The 18813-nt window shown below is 37.0% G+C and overlaps 1 protein-coding gene across 1 annotated transcript; it reads left to right on the top strand.

Moving 5' to 3' along the window:
• The first annotated feature begins 412 nt into the window (after positions 1–412).
• LOC115228680 (peroxiredoxin-2) lies at positions 413–18232 on the top strand. Its single transcript, XM_029799214.2, has 7 exons — positions 413–560; positions 5317–5398; positions 8181–8325; positions 12272–12407; positions 15243–15346; positions 17247–17377; positions 18073–18232. Exons 1-7 carry the CDS (start codon positions 546–548, stop codon positions 18156–18158), a joined length of 699 nt encoding a protein of 232 aa, XP_029655074.1. The 5' UTR covers positions 413–545; the 3' UTR covers positions 18159–18232.
• The last annotated feature ends 581 nt before the right edge of the window (positions 18233–18813 follow it).

Here is an 18813-nt window from a genome sequence, read left to right as displayed (position 1 = left end):
ATTTAATGGCCCATTACTGAGATTAAAACCAAAAATTCGGAGTGCCTATAATTTAAAGACTGATATTTAAAAAGATCGTAAAATCAAAAATTTTTTTTTTTTCATAATCGTATGAATTCCCCCATGTGAAGAACACAAATTCGCTAAAATTTTCTGAAAATTCCAAAAAAGTAAAGGGAGTTATTTGAGGTGCTTAAACCAGAATTCCGCCCTTTCTGTTTTTGGTCGGAGGAGGGGAATTGCTTTTCTTTAATCACAGCCAGAAGCCTTAACAAGAGAAGAAAAAAAAACTAACAAATTATTTGAAAGATAACTCAAAAATGTATTCTAACAGGATAGTATAGCGCTACGTATATTGCATCTATAAAAGAAATTGAATTACACGCTGGGATAGCCACGGTAGGAGCACCTGTATCTTTACTAAGTGATATGACGCATGCGCATTGATTTCTAACTGTGCCGTCGATAACGTTTTGCGGGTTTGCAACTGCGACTAAAAAACTTGTTTAATTTATCAATTTTTCTTTGTTTAATGCACATCAGTCATGCTACGTACAGGGGTAATTATAAAATGTTTTAATTTTTTAACACCATACTGAATTTTTATGAGAACGTTGGTCTTTAATTGTTGCCGAACGTTTAATTAACCTGTACCCCCAAGACACCTTGTATTTTTTACATAACAACATTTAGTTTATTCATTCAAGACGGGTGGAATACCATTATCTTGCGAAGCCTATGCATCTTTCATTTATTATTTAGCATTCATTTTATATTTCAAAATATGCATATATTTTATTTTAATTAGCCTTTTATTCTTGAAAAAGAAAATGTTTGAATATCTCCTATTATAAGTTCTGTTTTCCTCCTTTCCAAGTAATTCGTTTCACTTTTTATTATTTTGCTGGGTAAATGAATATTTGTCCCTTTATCTTGTTTGTACTTCAACTTATTTCAAAGTTTAGTATTTTTTTTATAGTTTCATAATGTGCATATGGTTTTCAGCCGACGAAAGCAACTTCTTCGCAGTCATTCGACCTGCATGGAAAAACAGCCAAATCTATTCATGCCGTTTTGCCTTGAAAAAAAAGATACCCGTAATAACGAAATCTAAGATACACTGTTTGAACGGGTGTGGAGGAAGGCCACCCTAGTTAAATCTGTAATACCTTTGATCGGAGCATAACACGGTATTAAACGTCATTTCTTTCGTATCCAATGTCCTTCAAATCTCCGTTAGTACTCAAAAGGAACTAACATCTTTAACCTTGAATGGAGCGACAAAATAAGTATCATTGATTACAGCTTGTCTTGTTCTCCAACATCAACAGTTTTTTTTTTTTTTGCGTGTGACCAGATCAGACAGAATTATATCGAATCTGATAAGTCTGGAGAGATTACTGTATGGCCCGAGCAGGGCAGGGGCTGAGTTACGATTAACACCAATTTAAACCAGTCATCGTAGATTTAATCCCAATTGAGCTTATATCCCTTACTTGGCTTAACAATTCTTTTTTTAATTTTATAATCATTGTTAATGAAGTACCTAACTGCGAAATTAATAAAAAAGATTTCTTTTTTTTCTTCAGTAACCTTTTTGCTAGAGAAATTTTGTTTTAAAAATATGGAATGATGCACCAATATCACATGCACGCATTGACGTAAGCCGGTATAGCTAGTATTATGTAACCGTATGCATCTAATTATATTGGATGTATTATAACCATTAAAAGTTGTTACCGAAGAAACAAAGGTTCTTACTCGGTGTCTGTTGCTTTAACGAGTCAGTTTGCATATTTCATTAATTGCTGCACGTGTACCAAACCTCATGTATGCTTGTTTTAAAATTCTATTTTCCCGCCACATAATGTAACATTCAAAACAATATTTCTAGTCACTTCTATTTCGACTTTGAGTGTGAGTCGTGATATTGTTTACAACTATATTATCTTTCTTTCATCTTATTCCCAGATCTGTAGAATCGCAAATAAAAATTGCTTTTTACAATTTATTCAAATGAATATCAGTGTCAGTTTCATAGACTAAACTAAATCTATGTCAAGGGACGTAATCGATCTTCCAAATATTTTAATTGAACATTACAAATTTTGAATTGAGAAATTTCTTTATTTCAAATAGTATACAATATAATTTTCAAACATCAAATTATATTAATGTATTATAACCATTAAAAAACTAATGCTGCTATGGACCATACTAATAAAGATTGCTGATTTTGTTGATGCAGTTATTCTTGCTGAGTGTCTGGATGTCTCAAGTGCTCTCTTTTCACTACATGAGGAAGCTGAATCACTTGGCCTTCATTACTTGGATCAAGACAGACCCAGTCTTTTGTTGGCTTCCTGGGGTACTCTATCTCATCTCTCAGTTGCAGATGAAAATATCGAAGTTGTTGACCACTTCACTTAACTCAGCAGTTAAAAATTCCAGAGCTCAACTTCCCTTACACCAGTTCTTATTCTCCACATCATCGTCGTCATCATCATCAACATTTAACGTCCATTTTCCAAGCTGGCATGGATTGGATGGTTTGACAGGACCTGGCAAAGCCAGGAGCTGCACCAGGTGCCATAGTCTGTTTTGGCTTGGTTTCTATGGTTGGATGCCCTTCCTAATGCCAACCACATTACAGAGTGTACTGGATGCTCTTTATATGGCACCATCACCAGTCTCTCCTTTCCTGCCAAATATTTACTGTAATCTTAAACATTTAGACTGAGAAGGAAGTACACTAGATTTTTAAGTTTTGTGGTAAGTAGCTTGCTTACCAACCACATGGTTCTGGGTTCAGTCCCACTGCATGGCACCTTGGGCAAGTGTCTTCTACTATAGCCTCGGGCTGACCAAAGCCTTGTGAGTGGATTTGGTAAATGGAAACTGAAAGAAGCCTGTCGTATATATGTATATATATGTCTGTGTTTGTCCCCCCCCCCATCATCACTTGACAACTGATGCTGGTGTGTTTATGTCCCTGTAACTTAGCGGTTCGGCAAAAGAGACCAATAGAATAAGTACTAGGCTTACAAAGAATAAGTCCTGGGGTCGATTTGCTCGACTAAAGACGGTGCTCCAGCATGGCCGCAGTCAAATGACTGAAACAAGTAAAAGAGTAAATATCATAATGAACATATTCACTCATTAAATGAATATAGTTAGTGGAGTAGGCACTGAACTTTTTATTTATTCAGATTTGTTTTAAAAGAGCGTAGGAAAATGGGTTTTCAATTCAAGGTTAGCTGAAATATCTTGTTTAACATTTATTAGAAAAAATTCTGATGTATTATAATGCAACCCAGTAAGAAGTAAAACCTTGGTGCTTCTGAATAGAAATTCTAATCATTAGTTTTGGGGTTTTTTTCAATGCTGGGAAAAGTTGAACTATGGGTAGTATCTTCTTATATAATAGATGAGAATCAAATTTCTCTGGTCTGACTTAACATTTTTTCCTAAATCTTAATAGTATCTTCTCAGTGAATATTTTTCACTTAAATTTTAACTTTTTGTATCACAAAAATACTAATGTATAAACAATGAAACCAGATCATTCCAAGTTGATGAATCACCAGGGTAGCTGTCTATATTTTAAAATGTGTTCCTTTTTCATCTATCTTTAAATACATGTCAGTAATTCACACTGAAAGAGCCAACTTCATGCTTGAGAATTTATTATTAAGCTTATGTCAATGCTTAAAAAAATGCCAAATTATCAGATTTGTAAGAAATGCAAGAATCTTAGTCATAAAGTAGAGAATATCAGTATAGTTAGCAAGTAATACCATCATTTACTTTTTTATAAGGCTAAGGAAAGGGCCTGTGCCTATAACCTTGCAGGTCACTTCAGAGCAGTGAGATAGCATGGTTGATGTTCAGCTTGAACTTCTGCAAGTCTATATGGGCAAAACTTAAGCAAGAAGTGAGTTCAATGAAATTGCAGTTTTAAGGAGGAAAGATTCTGAGAAGTATTTAGTACACTAGTAAAGCTGTCAAAAGGAGATGGTCATTGATTAGTAACAGCTGGTTAATTCCCAGTATCATGAACTGTTCTAGTAGCACTAGAAGATGCAGAGAGAGAATGCAGCATGCTAGTTGGTAATGTTTATTGTGTCGGCCAGTGAAGATTTGCCAGTTAGTTAGGTTGCTTTTTTTCCTTTGTGTTTGATCTTGGAATCTAATGTAAGGTGAAGTTATGCCTTATATGCCATTAAGTAGCTGTGAGTTGTGTATTTTTTGACACAGAGTATCCTGGAAGATGTTTATGTTGCTATTTATGTTGTAACTAGTTTCCATGAAAGATCATCAGAGTCTTGAGGCTGGGCATTTCTAAAGATAGAAGATTCATGTATTTTACATGAATGAGAATGACAATATATGTTGTGTTTTGTGTAATAACTGTGTATTTAATGAGACAAGGTTATCGTGTCCTCATCAAGTGATAATTTTAGGTCAGTGCTCATAGTTCTGCATGTCAGGTTTGAGGTGCCTTGAACGAAAGTGAATAATACTTTTCTGTAAAGAACTGAATCATCTGTTCAGATCTGTGTGATTATAAATGACAGGAAGAGATTGTTAATGTACAAAATACACAGAAATTACTGTTCACACAAGATGATAAAGAAGCTGGTTGAATGTGATTGTTTCCAGTTCTTTGGGATATTAGAAGTTAAAGTCATTAGCATGTAATTGGCAGGATCAGTGAGGTTGTTCTCACAATGGGGCACAGGCATGGCCTTATATTCTGTTTATAAATGAAACTGTCATAGACTTGATAACTGTAAGCGATATATTAACAGGAATTAATTTTGGCCAAGAAAAGTGTAAAGTTTTGTCTTCACAAACTTTTATTTATATTTGGTTGCAGTAATATATATAACATATTTTCTACACAGAACATGAATTCCTATGTAAAATTTGCTAGTTACAAAATATAAATCTGTTTTAAAGTAGGCTTTTGTAGTTAATAGCAAATTGGAAATCATTATTGCAAACCAAGCACTTCAGAAAGTTCTGGCAGCAGAGAAAATTCTTAAAAAACTAAAAACTTAAGTTTTCTTGTTTCTCACTTGGTAAAAATCTGAAAATATTTTTTAATCAGATTCCAGTAGAGTTGGTTGGAATTATTTCCTGGTTTTAGAATCAAATGGATCTATTTATTGATTATTTCTTCAATAAATTCTCCCTCTAAATGTTATCTAGTAGACTGTAAAATATTCATCATCTAATAACTAATAGCCTACAATGATATATTTTTTGTTTTCTAATCTTAGTTTATCTGTTTCATTTCATGTGATTTCACAGCTCTGCAGACTTCAACAGTTTGTTAAATTTGCATCTGGAACTTCTCAGAGATTACAATTTGGATGTCGTACATTTAAAACAGGTAATACTTTTACATACATCCTTCTTTACATTCATTTGCAATCCTTTTCTGTATTCACTTCCCAAGAACATGCCAAAGGTTTTAGACCTTAAGGTGTAATCTAACATTAGTGATTAACTAGGCTTTAGTGATTAAAACATTAAATCATATTGGAAAAATGTCCCAAGGTTGTTTAATAATGGTTTCTTGCATAATTTAAATAGCATGAGATTTTTAGGTGGAGTGGGGTAAACTATGATATTAACCATATAAAACAAAATGAAATAATCACAACTGGAATTAAGACCAGCATGCCAGCTCAGCTTAACAAAAGTGTGGATCTATTTTTATTTAATACATTTCATCATCATCATCATATAACTACCATGTTCCATGCCAGCATGGGTTGAATGGGTTGTTAAGGATCCAATGAGTCGATGGACTGCATCATGCTCCAGTGTCTGCTTTGGTGTGTTTTCCACTGCTAGATGTCCTTCCTAATATCAGCCACACTACAGTGTATACTAGGTGCTTTTTGTTGTACCACCAGCACTATTGAGGTCACCATGTAGCTTGCAAGTCAACAAACCCAGGGAGGGTGGATGTTGCAGTTGTATATTAGATGGAGGTTAAGGGACGAGGGAAAAGGTTGGGCTAGAGCAGGTTCTCATTGTAAAGGAGCTACATGGCTGATCACATTTAGGAGAGAGAATAAGAATGGATTAGAAGTATCTCCAAGAAGATAAACTGTGGTGATAAGGTGCCCAGGTAGCACCTCATGTAACAGGATCAATAGTGGGTGAGAAGTGGGGGTTTTGCAGGAGTGTGTGGGGGAAGTGGAAAAGGGGAGGCAGGTGCACTAGTCAAGCAGGTTACAGGGATGCTTGCAGTAGAATAGTAATGATACTGTTGATGGGGAGGTTGGGAAGAAGAAAGATGACATGTTTGGATTGGATGCAGCAGTGGAGTAAAGAATTGTAATGCATAAAGAGAGATAATTTAACGGTCTGGGTAAGGATGGAGGAATAGGTGTTTAACATGTGGGTGTGGAGAACAATATTGATGGATGAAGAATTGCTAACTAGTGAGGTCGTTCTGAGTGGCAATAGAGAAAAGTGGTATAGAGATGGGCGGGGCAGGGGGACAACTGCAATAGATGATATGGTGTGGTGAGGAAGCACATGACATTGATACGGGTGTGTGTGTATATATATATATATATATATATATATATATATATATATAAAACCACTTCAGGAAGTCTGTTTTATTATAATGGGCAAGTTTGCATGAGAATCTCATTTTGCTAGATATCCTAATGCTTTGTCATTTTCCCATGAGGCTTAGTCCTGAGGTTAGCCTTCACCATTACATCCCATGTCTCCCTGGGTCTTTCTCATCCACAAGCTAGGCACAGATGATGCTGTATGGTAAGCAGTTTGCTTTCCAATTGCATGGCTGAGTCCCACTACATGACACCTTGGGCAAGTGTCTCCTACTGTAGCCAACCAAGGTATTGTAAGTGAATTTAGCTAAAAGGAGCCAGTTTGTGTGTGTGTCCTTGTTTTGACATCACGTAATTGTTGTAAATGATTGTCACTGTCACACAAGCGGTGTCGTGTATTTCCAGTATTCTGTACGAACATATCTGGCAATGGGGAAATGCTATCTTGCTCGGAAACAGGTGAGGGTTGGCAACAGGAAAGGTATCCAGCTGTTAAAAGTTTACCTCACTAAACTTCATCTAACTCATGCAAGCATGGAATGAAAAAGTGAATGTTAAAATGATGATGATATATACATACAATCAACCAACCAGAAATGACAAAATTCTATCAACTTTACAATGAAACAATTTATAATTTTGACCTGGTTTACAAGTGTGTATATGTAAATGAAAATATATATGTAAGCATGTTTTTAGATTACATTAAGTAATTTAAATGCTGTAGGTCATATTTAGATTAGGTTGAGCCTATCCTCAGCCAAAAGATTATATAACAAAAGTATAAACCTAAGAAAGTATGTCAGTTATGCTGAGTGCACAAGATATCCATATCTAAAAAAAACGATTGTCCAGCTAATTAGTAAAAGCTCACTGACATGCTTTGGCCTCAAGCTCACAAATTCACTATCTTATTTCTCTGTTTATTCATCACTACTACAGCAATCTCTACTTCTCTAAACTAGTTAGCTGCACACTTTCAACTGATATACTTGTGGAGGCACATGGCCTAGTGGTGAGAGCAGCGGACTCGCGGTCGAGGGATTGAGGGTTCGAATCTCAGACCGGATGATGTGTGTGTTTATGAGCGAAACACTTAAGCTCCACACGGCTCCAGCAGAAGGTAATGGCGAAACTTCTGCTGGCTCTTTCGCCACAACTTTCTCTCACTCTGTCCTACTGCATCTTGCAGCTCACCTGCGATGGACCGGCGTCCCGTCCAGGCTGGGAACCTATACACCAAGAAACCGGGAAACCGGCCCTTATGAGCCAGGCATGGCTCGAGAAGGAACAAACAACAACAACAACTGATATACTTGTATTTCTTCCTCCTCATCTTTATCTCAGAAGCCAGTTCCCTACCCTAATTGCTTTGTCCATTCTTCCTACCCCGGAACATCAACCCTCTGAAACCCCTTTGTTCTGCTACTGTATATTCTACAGACATTGTCTTATAGTTATTCCTACTGGAACATAAGCAACTCATACAGCATATATGAACTCATGGCTCTGGAGTTAATAATCCAATTCCATGTCAGTTTTAGTTATTTTTAACTAAATTTATTTTGTTATTTGAAGGTGGTCCTGCACTGCTGGCGGCCAAAATACAACAAGCTGCACCAGACTTCAAAGGGACTGCTGTTGTCAATGGAGAATTCAAAGACCTTAAGTTGGCAGATTACAAAGGAAAATATTTGGTGCTCTTCTTTTATCCACTAGATTTGTAAGTTTTTCTCTGATTCATTTAGATGTCATGAAGGAAAACACATTGTAAATATTTCTGAGTTGATTTAGAGAAATCATATTAATCCCTTCTTTTTACATCATCATCATCGTTTAACGTCTGTTTTCCATGCTAGCATGGGTTGAATGATTTCACTGAGGTCTGGCGAACCAGATGGCTACACCAGACGCCAATCTTGATCTGGTAGAGTTTCTACAGCTGGATGCCCTTCCTAATGCCAACCACTCCGAGAGTGTATCGGGTGCTTTTACGTGCCACTGGCACGAGGGCCGGTCAGGCAGTACTGGCAACGGCCACACTCAGATGGTGCTTTTTATGTGCCACCTGCACAGGAGCCAGTCCAGCGGCACTGGTAACGACCTCGCTTCATTACAATAACATCATTAAAATAATAACAGTGAATCATCATCACCATTATTTTACATCTGCTTTCCATGCTAGCCTGGATTAGACGGTTTGACTGGAACTGGTAAACTGGAGGGCTACATCAGGTTCCAATCTGATTTGACATGGTTTCTATGACTGGATGCCCTTCCTAACACCAACCTCTCCAAGAGTGTAATAAGTGCTTTTTACGTACCACAAGCACAGGTATCAGTTATGTGACACTGGCATCAGCCATGACTACAATTTCATTTTGCTTTATGGGTCTTCTCGGGTACAGCATATCACCAAAGGTCTCGGTCACCTGTCATTGTCTCTGTGAGACCCAATGTTCAAAGATCATGCTTCACCACCTCGTCTCATGTCTTCCTCTGTCTACCCCTTCCACAGGTTCCCTCTACAGAGATCAGCACTTCTTTACACAGCTGTCTACAATCTGTATGCATCACGTGACCATATCAACACAGTTGTCTCTCTCGTATACCCCATCTGTTGTTCATGCATACTGACATTGCACATTCAACAAAGCATACTGGTTTCATTTCTTTCAAGCCTACACATGTCCTTGGCAGTCATAGCTCATGTTTTACTGCCATGTAGCATGGTTGTTTGCACACAGGCATCATACTATCTGCTTTTTACTCTGAGGGAGAGGCCCTTAGTTACCAACAGAGGTAGAAGCTCTCTGAACTTTGCCCAGCCTATTCTCACAGCTACTCTCTCAGAGCATCCACTACTGACTTGGTCACCTAGATAACGGAAGCTATCAACTACTTCTAGCTTTCCCCACTGGCATTTGATGGAGTCTATTTTTCTGTACATTTTTAGTATTTATTTTACCTGTGCACCTTTCACACATGTATACTATTTTCCCAGTTAACCTTCTGATATAGCTTGCATTGCATCTTATGGAGTTTCTACCTATACCTTTTCTACAGATCAAGCAGAGCCATCTACCTGAAGGGATTTGTGATTTGCTTACCTACTTACTAAGACTGGTTTTTGCTAGATTAAATCTAAAGCCCTTTGATTCTAGACTTTATTTCCACTCCTGAAATTCTTCTAGTTCTGGTAGTGATTCGGCTATAAGAGCAAGGTCATCAGCATAGAGTGGCTGCCACTGGAAGCTCATTTTAAATTCCTCTATTGTTGCCTGGAGGACGATGGTAAACAAGAGGGAGCTGAGGATTGATCCTTGGTGAACCCCAGGAATTTAATTAGACTACAAAGCTTAAGATAAGCATGACTAGGTTAATGAGTAACTGGGAAAATTGCTGAAAGCATCATTATCATCATTTAATGACTGTTTTTTATGCTTGTGTGGGTTATATGGTCTGACAAGATCTGGCAAACTGCAGTGCTGCACTGAGCTTCACTGTCAACTTTGGCATGGTTTCCATGGTTGAATGCTATTCTTAATGCCAACCACTTTAAAGTGTGTACTGGGTACTTTTTTTTTTTTTTCGTGCTACAAGCTCTAGTTAGTTTGTCAAGTAACCTGTAAGACAGAAAAGTACAGGGGAAAAAGGAAATGGATAAAGCTCAAGCTGTTGTGGTTTGGGAGCTTTATGCCAAGTGTTGAAAAGCTAAAGTATGATAGGACAAGCATGGGTGTCTTGCTATAGGCACGTTATATAGGAGTGGGTAAGTGGGAGTAGTGTCTTCTACTATATAACCCTGGTCCAATCAATGCCTTCTAAGTGAAGATGGTAGATGGAAACTGTGAGGAAGCCCATGTGTGTTGTGTTTGTCATGCCACTACTTGACAACCACTGTCCCCATAACTTAGTGGTTCAGCAAGAGAGACTGATAGAATAACTACCAGAATTAAAAATAAGTACTAGGGTTGGGGTATCCCAGCTGGGATGCAGTTGTATGACTGAAGCTAATAAGATACTAAAGACTTTGTTTTCATGCCATATATATGTCTGAGATATGTCAATTCAATTGAACCATTCCTTCTCCAAGCTATAACCATGGGGGAAACCAAACTCAGTCCTGGAAGCTGGATTATTTGAAAGTTAGGTGCCAGTGACAAGATATAAACAATCACAAACTTGGTTGTCCAGTACCCTTTTAACTTGGCTATCTGCTCACATTCTAAACATGGGAACTGTCAGCCCTCATCATCAATAATGTTTGTTTTCCATACTGGTGTGGGTTGGACAGCTTGGCAGGAACTGGTAAGGTTCAGTAGTCTGTTTTGATTTGGTTTGTATGGCTGGATGCCATTCTTAATGCCAATCACTTTACAAAATGTACCAGATGCTTTATACATGGTACCAGCACCCATACCAATGCTTTTGATGCGTCACCTTGGTTTTAGGATATCAATTTTGTTGTGGTGTGCAGGTCTTCTTGAGTACAGCAATGTGCCAGACAATGAGTGGACCAAAGCAGTGAAACTAAGTTCCTCATATTATTTATTTTTGTTCTTTTGGGCCCAAACGCAACTGGGAATAGTTTTTGTCTTTTGTATTTCCTGAGTCAATAAAATATATACTTATAATTTGGTGAGTTAGTTCAATTGATTTTAAACTTATATTTTAAATGTATCATATTAATATTAAGACATGCTGTAAAGAAAATTGTGTTACACTGTAATACATATAGAGGTGAAGGACTAAATAATTTTCAGTAATTAGTTTAGCGGTTCTTGCTTCAAGTTCAGTTATAGTTAACATTACCTTTTATCTTACCAGATCAATAAAAGAAATATGTGTGATTCACTAAGAGTGATATAAATTATACTTGAATAGAAAAATTACGTTCAAGAACTTCAAAAAGTGTTGTAAGTTTGGATGTCCTCCACCAAGAAACAAGTATTCTGTTGTTAGTGCTTGTTAATGTGAGAAGTCAGTTGAAGAAACTGGATACAAACTACCAATCCAACTCTCCATGTATATTTTGCTACCACTTGGGTGAGGACAACATGTCATCATCATCATCATCGTTTAACGTCTGCTTTCCATGCTAGCATGGGTTGGATGGTTCGACTGGGGTCTGGGAAGCCAGGAGGCTGCACCAGGCCCAGTCTGATCTGGCAGTGTTTCTACTGCTGGATGCCCTTCCTAACGCCAACCACTCCATGAGTGTAGTGGGTGCTTTTTACGTGCTGCCGGTACAGGGGCCAGGCGGGGCTGAAACGACTACGATCAGTTGGTGCCTTTTACATGCCACTAGCACGGAGGCCAGTCAAGTGTGTTTAATATTTCTCTCTCAGCAGTCTCTCTGCTTTACTGTTTCCAGCCCATGTTCTAGCCCAGAGCATGGGCTAAAAAGTTGAATTCAGGTGAAATACATCGATTGCTGTTCCTCTACATTTCTCTCTTGTGCAAATCCAGGCACAGTAATTAGGGTTAATAAGGTTATTGATACTGCTGCTATTTGTGTATGTTTGTATGGACTGAGTGGGAGGAATAATGGTTTCAGAATGGTGTTATTGGATTTTTGTGTTAATAGCCCATCAGCCTCACCTTTCAATTGTTTATTCATTGTGGTAGAAATCAATAAATCAGCCTTTTTTATCTATTGTTTTCAGTACATTTGTATGCCCAACCGAGATCATTGCATTTAGTGATAATATAGAAAAATTCAAAGAGATCAATGCAGAAGTTGTTGGTGTTTCAATTGATTCCCATTTCAGTCACCTTGCTTGGATCAACACTCCTAGAAAGGTAAATTTATGGCTTTACATTCTCTTCAGTTTTAATGAAAATTAATTAGTCCTTTCAGCAAAGCTACTTCAATGCATCTTATTTATAACTGCTTTAGGACAGTCATTAGTAGAGACTAAGTATGTAACTTCAATGCTAAAGCCTATAATAGGATATATAAATTAATGACCAACTAACATTTTGGTTTTCAATGTGTGTGTATATAGATATGTAAATGCATGTATTTATATATATATATATAATATATATATATATATTATATATATATATATGTGTGTGTGTGTGTGTACATTATTATTCAATCCATGGAAAAAACAATTTCTTTCAAAGGGATGGAAAACATAGAATTTTCACTGGTTCTTCAGTTAAGTACCACAATACAGTAGAGAAAAAAATCAGAACTTAAAATGGTATAAGTTCAATATATAAATATTAAAGGAAATAGAGGAATATAACTGGCATATTATAAATTTATTAACATTATATAATTATACTATGGAAAGATATATTATTGTCCCCCGTGCCGGTGGCACGTAAAAAGCACCATTCGATCGTGGCCGTTTGCCAGCCTCGTCTGGCACCTGTGCCGGTGGCACGTAAAAAGCACCCACTACACTCACGGAGTGGTTGGCGTTAGGAAGGGCATCCAGCCGTAGAAACATTGCCAGATCAGACTGGGCCTGGTGCAGCCTTCTGGCTTCCCAGACCCCAGTTGAACCGTCCAACCCATGCTAGCATGGAAAGCGAACGCTAAACGAAGATGATGATGATCATCATCATCAACATCCGTTTTTCATGCTGGCATGGGTTGGCTGGTTTGACTGAGTGCCAGTGGCTGCACCAGGCCCCAGTCTGAGCTGGCAATGTTTCTACAGCTGGATGCCTTTCCTAACGCCAACCACTCCGAGAGTGTAGTGGGTGCTTTTTATATGCCACCGGCACAGGAGCAAATCAAAACAAATATATACCCTACAATTTGTTTTGATTAATATCCACTAGTGGATTTATAAATAAATTCACATTTATGTATATGAATCTCATCAGGGTAATATTTGTCTTAAAAATAGACAAAAATTTCATGCAAGGACTGCTAAATCATAAAATAGACGTGATTTGTATACATAAATGTGAATTTTTTATAAATTCACCAGTGGATATGAATCAAAACAAATTGTAGGATATATATTTGTTTTATTTATTTATTATATTATTTTATGTTATCTTTTTATAGTATTATTATATTATAATGTTAATGAATTTATATGTCAATTGTATTTCTCTATTTCCTTCAATAATTTATGGTAGGTATGGTAAGAAGTTTGCTTCCCAACCACATGGTTCCGGGTTCAGTCCCACTGCGTGGCACCTTGGGCATGTGTCTTCTACTATAGATGCAGGCCAACCAAAGCCATGTGAGTGGATTTGGTAGATGGAATCTGAAAGGAGCCTGTCATGTGTGTGTGTGTCTGTGTTTGTCCCCCACCACCATTGTTTGACAACTGATGTTGGTGTGTTTGCGTCCCTATAACTTAGCAGTTTAACAAAAGAGATCAATAAAATAAGTACTAGGGTAACAAAGAATGAGTCACGGGGTCGATTTGTTCGACTAAAGGCAGTGTTCCAGCATGGTCACAACCAACTGACAAACGTAAAAGAATATGTGTATGTGTGTGTATATGTGTATGCACTAGCGTAGCTAGAGTGTGTGCTACCCGGGGCGGCCCTTCTATTTGCTACCCCTGGAACCCACAAAAAGCACACATTGCCTACTGCAGACCCAAAAATGCAACCCTCACCCCACCCCCAGCTATGCTAGTTTGTATATGTGTATAGTGGATCAGCCCACAAATAATGCGTTTTTTTTCAGTTGCATGAACTAAAAATCAGAGGGGGACAGGATCAACTTGCTATTAAAACAGTAATTTTACCTTATCCTTATTTTTAGCGAGTTTTGAAGAGGGCAGTTCGATTTTAACAAAGCTTTGAAGAGGGCAGTTCGATTTTAACAAAGCTATAATGGAAGTGACAAAGGAGCATATTTGGCACATTTTGCTTTATGAGTTCCATAAAGGCAAGAATGCAACTTTAAATGCAAAGAATATTAGTGCAGTATATGGGGACTGGACAATAAGCATAAGCTAGTATCAATGGTGGTTCCAGAAATTTCGAGCCAGAAACTAAAGCCTAGAAGACAAACCTCGTGCTGGAAGATCTGTAGAGCTCAATGAGGACGTCCTGCAAAACCTGGTGGAACAAAATCCCATCATAACTGTTGAAAAACTAAGAAAGAAGCTTGGATTTGGTCATTCAACTATTCATTGACACCTGTGTGCCATCGGAAAAGCCAGCAAATTGGGTCAATGGGTTCCTCACAAGGTTTCTGAGTCTAATTGCATGCAGAGAGTGAATGTGTGCTGTCACATCTCACGAATGAACCTTTTTTGGGGCCAAATAGTGACTGGTGACGAGAAATGGGATCATGCATAACCATGCAAAAACAGACCTCGCCAGTGCTGGAGCCATGTAAAATGCATCCAATCCACTCTGTAAAGTGATTGGCATTAGGAAGGGCATCCAGCTGCAAAAACTATGCCAAAACAGACAATGGAGCTTGGTGCAATTCTCTGGCTTGCCAGCATGGAAAATGGATGTTAAATGATGATGATTAACCCTGAATTTGACAAATTTTGTTTCACTCGAAGGACTTTATCAGAGACTGAAGGAAGTGGCACGATTCAGTTGATTAAATAGGAAACTAGGCAGAAGGACAGATATATAGTTAAAGAATATTCATCTATACAAAATGTATAATTTACATATTTCCTTTTCTTCCAGGAAGGTGGCCTTGGTCAACTAAAGTATCCTCTTTTATCTGACTTAAGCAAACAAATTGCATCAGATTATGGTGTCTTACTTGAAAATCCGGGTATTGCTCTTCGGTAAGTTTTTAGTGTCCTTACTTCAACCCTTTAGCATTCAGATTACTCTGTCAAATGTAATGCTTATTTATCGACATTGTTTTGAATTCATCATGTATTACCTTGTGGCTTTGAGATTTTAATGATATTATTAGTTCTAGAATGACATTGTATGATAAGTGTGAGAGGCTGGATCTGGCCAGTTTAAATGCTAAAGGTGTCAGTTATTAAGCTATAATGTAAAGTTTTCCTTAATGGGTTACTTGTTCAAATATTGTCTGATAACCATACACCTACAAGAACAAGACCTCTTATGATAATAATCAGAGATCATCATCATCATCGTTTAACGTCCGTTTTCCATGCTAGCATGGGTTGGACAGTTCGACCGGGATCTGGGAACCCAGGAGGCTGCACCAGGCTCCAGTCTGATCTGGCAGTGTTTCTACAGCTGGATGCTCTTCCTAACACCAACCACTCCGTGAGTGTAGTGGGTGTTTTTTTACGTGCCACCAGCACATGGGCCAGAGGAGGCTGGCAAATGGCCACAATTGGTTGGTGCTTTTACGTGTCACCGACATGGACGCCAGTCAGGCAGCGCTGGTCAAAATGTAATGGGCATGTAAATACGGAAAGATATCTCATTTTTAATCTTTTGTTTGTTGTCTTCCTTTAAAACTCAATGACAATGCAGAGTAGTGCAGTTTGTTAAATAGAGAGGATGTTGAATTGGCACTCAAAATGTTGACAATTCATTAACTATGTATGTGACTCACAATTTTCAATTTCTGTCCAACTCATGAAGCTTTACCATGGATAGATACAATACACTGACATAAACAGAGAACACTATAATTGAAGAGTGTTTCATTAGTTTAATGTACCATGGATGAAGATTGGCAAGTATTGGTCTCACCAAGGTCATTTGTTCTGTATACACAAAATGAGGCAAATCTTGTAGGATGTTCCTATGTACTAATGTTATGAGACTCACTACACTTCCAAATTATAGCTATTACATTTTTCTGTTTTAAGGTGTGTTATTCCATTGAAAGAAGCATACAATACCACTAAGCAATTTTTTCTTGTGTTTGGCTTGGAGGTAGAGGCTCCTCCATTGTCTTTATAGATGCTTGATAATCATGAGCAACAAAAATATCAGTTTCAGAAACAATACAGATTGCTATGGCAGTGTAGTAGGTGTAATTATTAGAAAGCTAAACTTGATGCTTTATATAATTGAGACAACTTACATTTAAACTCAAATTCTCTTAATAAAATAGCATCCAGAATACATTGTGGTTGAATCAACTGTGCTTCTTCCTAACAAGAAATGGATACCAGTTCATGCTCTAACTGGGCCAATTAACACCACTATTGTTCTGTCACAAAAAAAATGATCTAAACTCTACTTTTTTTTATTTGCTTTAGTCATTTGACTGAAGCCATCCTGCCGCATATTGCCTTTAATCAAACAAATTGACCCCAGGACTTTTTGTAAGCCTAGTACTTATTTTATCAGTATCTTTTGCCAAACTGCTAAGTTACTGTGACATAAACACACCAACATCAGTTGTCAAGCAATGGTGGCAGGGACAAACACACACACACACACACATATATATATATATATACATACACGACAGGATTTTGTCAGTTTCCATCTACCAAATCCACTCACAAGGCTTTGGTTGGCCTGAGGCTATAGTAGAAGACACTTGCCCAAGGTGCCATGCAGTGGGACTCAACCCAGAACCATGTGGTTGGGAAGCAAACTGCTTACCACACAGCCACCAATGATATTTTTCATTAATCATTAGAAAATCTTGATATTTAAAAAAAAAAAACAGTAAACATTTTCTGAGAGTGTTGAATTTTGTCACCATAAACACTGCTTTTTTTTTTCTTTTTCTTTTGGCAGAGGTCTGTTTATTATTGACCCTAATGGTATTCTTCGTCAAATCACCATTAATGATCTCCCAGTGGGCCGATCAGTTGATGAAACCATACGATTGATCAAAGCATTTCAATTTGTTGAGAAACATGGAGAAGGTGAGTTTTTAATACCATTCAATCTTCAGTAGTTGCTTATGAGCATTTCTTGTGAAAATTAAACCCCTGTGCAGTCAATCAATTTGCTAGAAATAGCAGCCAAATCTCCTTTAAATGACTCCTTACATTTTGAATAGAAGGTGAACACCTTGAATAAAGTCCTATATATATATATATATACTATATGTCTGAAGAAAAGATAGGATGGTCATGAGTGGAGAGTCTTTGATCATAGGTCTACATAATCAAATCTGATTCATGGTGAAATAAGAACTGGAAATATAAATGTATTTTGTTGTCAAAGCACAATTACTTGTAGAAAGGGTGGTATTTATAAACATGTTTAGAAAGGTGGGTATATTATTTATAATCATGTTTCAAGGGGAGGGTATATTTTTATAAACATGTTTAGAGGGAAGGGTATATATATATATATTTATAAACACAAAGAAAAGTGCGCATATATTTACAAACCTGCATAGAAGGGGGAGAATATATTTATAAATATGTTCAGAAGGGAGTTTATGTATTTATGAACATGTTTAGAAAGGAGAGTATATACATTTATAAACATGTAGACGTCCAGCTACGATTTGAATCATTTTTCAGAGCTTGTACATAGATACTTTGAAGAAAGTAGAGAACAATTTTATACACTGTAATCTGCATCTTATGATTTTTTTTTTTTTTTCCAGTTTGTCCTGCTAATTGGCAACCTGACAGCAAAACCATAAAACCCACAGTAGACGGTTCCAAAGAATATTTTGAACAAGTTAATTAAACAAGAAATTTCTTCGGGTTGTTTTCCCTGTATCTTCAGCCATAAAGACAAGTCCAACATGAAAAACAAAAACTGTATAACAACTTTACTGCTCAGTTATCAGTCTTTGTTTCTGTAGAAATAAAGCTGCTTTTTTTTTTTTTTTTTTTTTAAATTAAAAATTCTGAGTTCAGTTCTATTCAACAAATTTCTGAGAGATAAGTAATTGTATGCTGAAGTCCTGCTATACTTGTTAGAAATCCTGTTATTATTTTATTGTGTGTTTTAAATAAATTTTGATTTTTTTAAAAATATTTTCTTAACTTTTCTTAATTACATCTTCTGCATAACATAAACTCTTTTCCCGGTTGTACTTTCTAGAACAACTTTGTGAGAGCAGCTTTGCTATTATGTAAGCAATGCCACCTATAAGGAACTAAACTATTCTACATTTAAAATAATGTAAAAGAAGATCAAGCAAACAAGAAAAACAATGCAGTAATCTTTATATATAAAAGTGAGGTTGTGTGCTGTCTGTCTCCTACGATTTAGATTCCTAACTACTCCCACATTTTGCGGTGCAGTTTAACCAAAACCGGGTATCTTATAGTCGTGATTCATATCGAGCCCTTCTGGGTATTAGCGCGTGTCTACGATTTAAAAAAAAAAATTTACC

The sequence above is a fragment of the Octopus sinensis genome, linkage group LG2 (assembly GCF_006345805.1).
Source record: "Octopus sinensis linkage group LG2, ASM634580v1, whole genome shotgun sequence".
Lineage (NCBI taxonomy): Eukaryota > Metazoa > Mollusca > Cephalopoda > Octopoda > Octopodidae > Octopus > Octopus sinensis.
This window is presented reverse-complemented; position numbering and strand designations above follow the sequence as displayed.

Bases quoted from the DNA above. Each gene is read 5' to 3' on its own strand.
- LOC115228680 (XM_029799214.2), top strand. The intron at 12,408-15,242 runs GTAAATTTATGG...CTTTTCTTCCAG, and splicing joins GGATCAACACTCCTAGAAAG to GAAGGTGGCCTTGGTCAACT. The intron at 17,378-18,072 runs GTGAGTTTTTAA...TTTTTTTTCCAG, and splicing joins TGTTGAGAAACATGGAGAAG to TTTGTCCTGCTAATTGGCAA.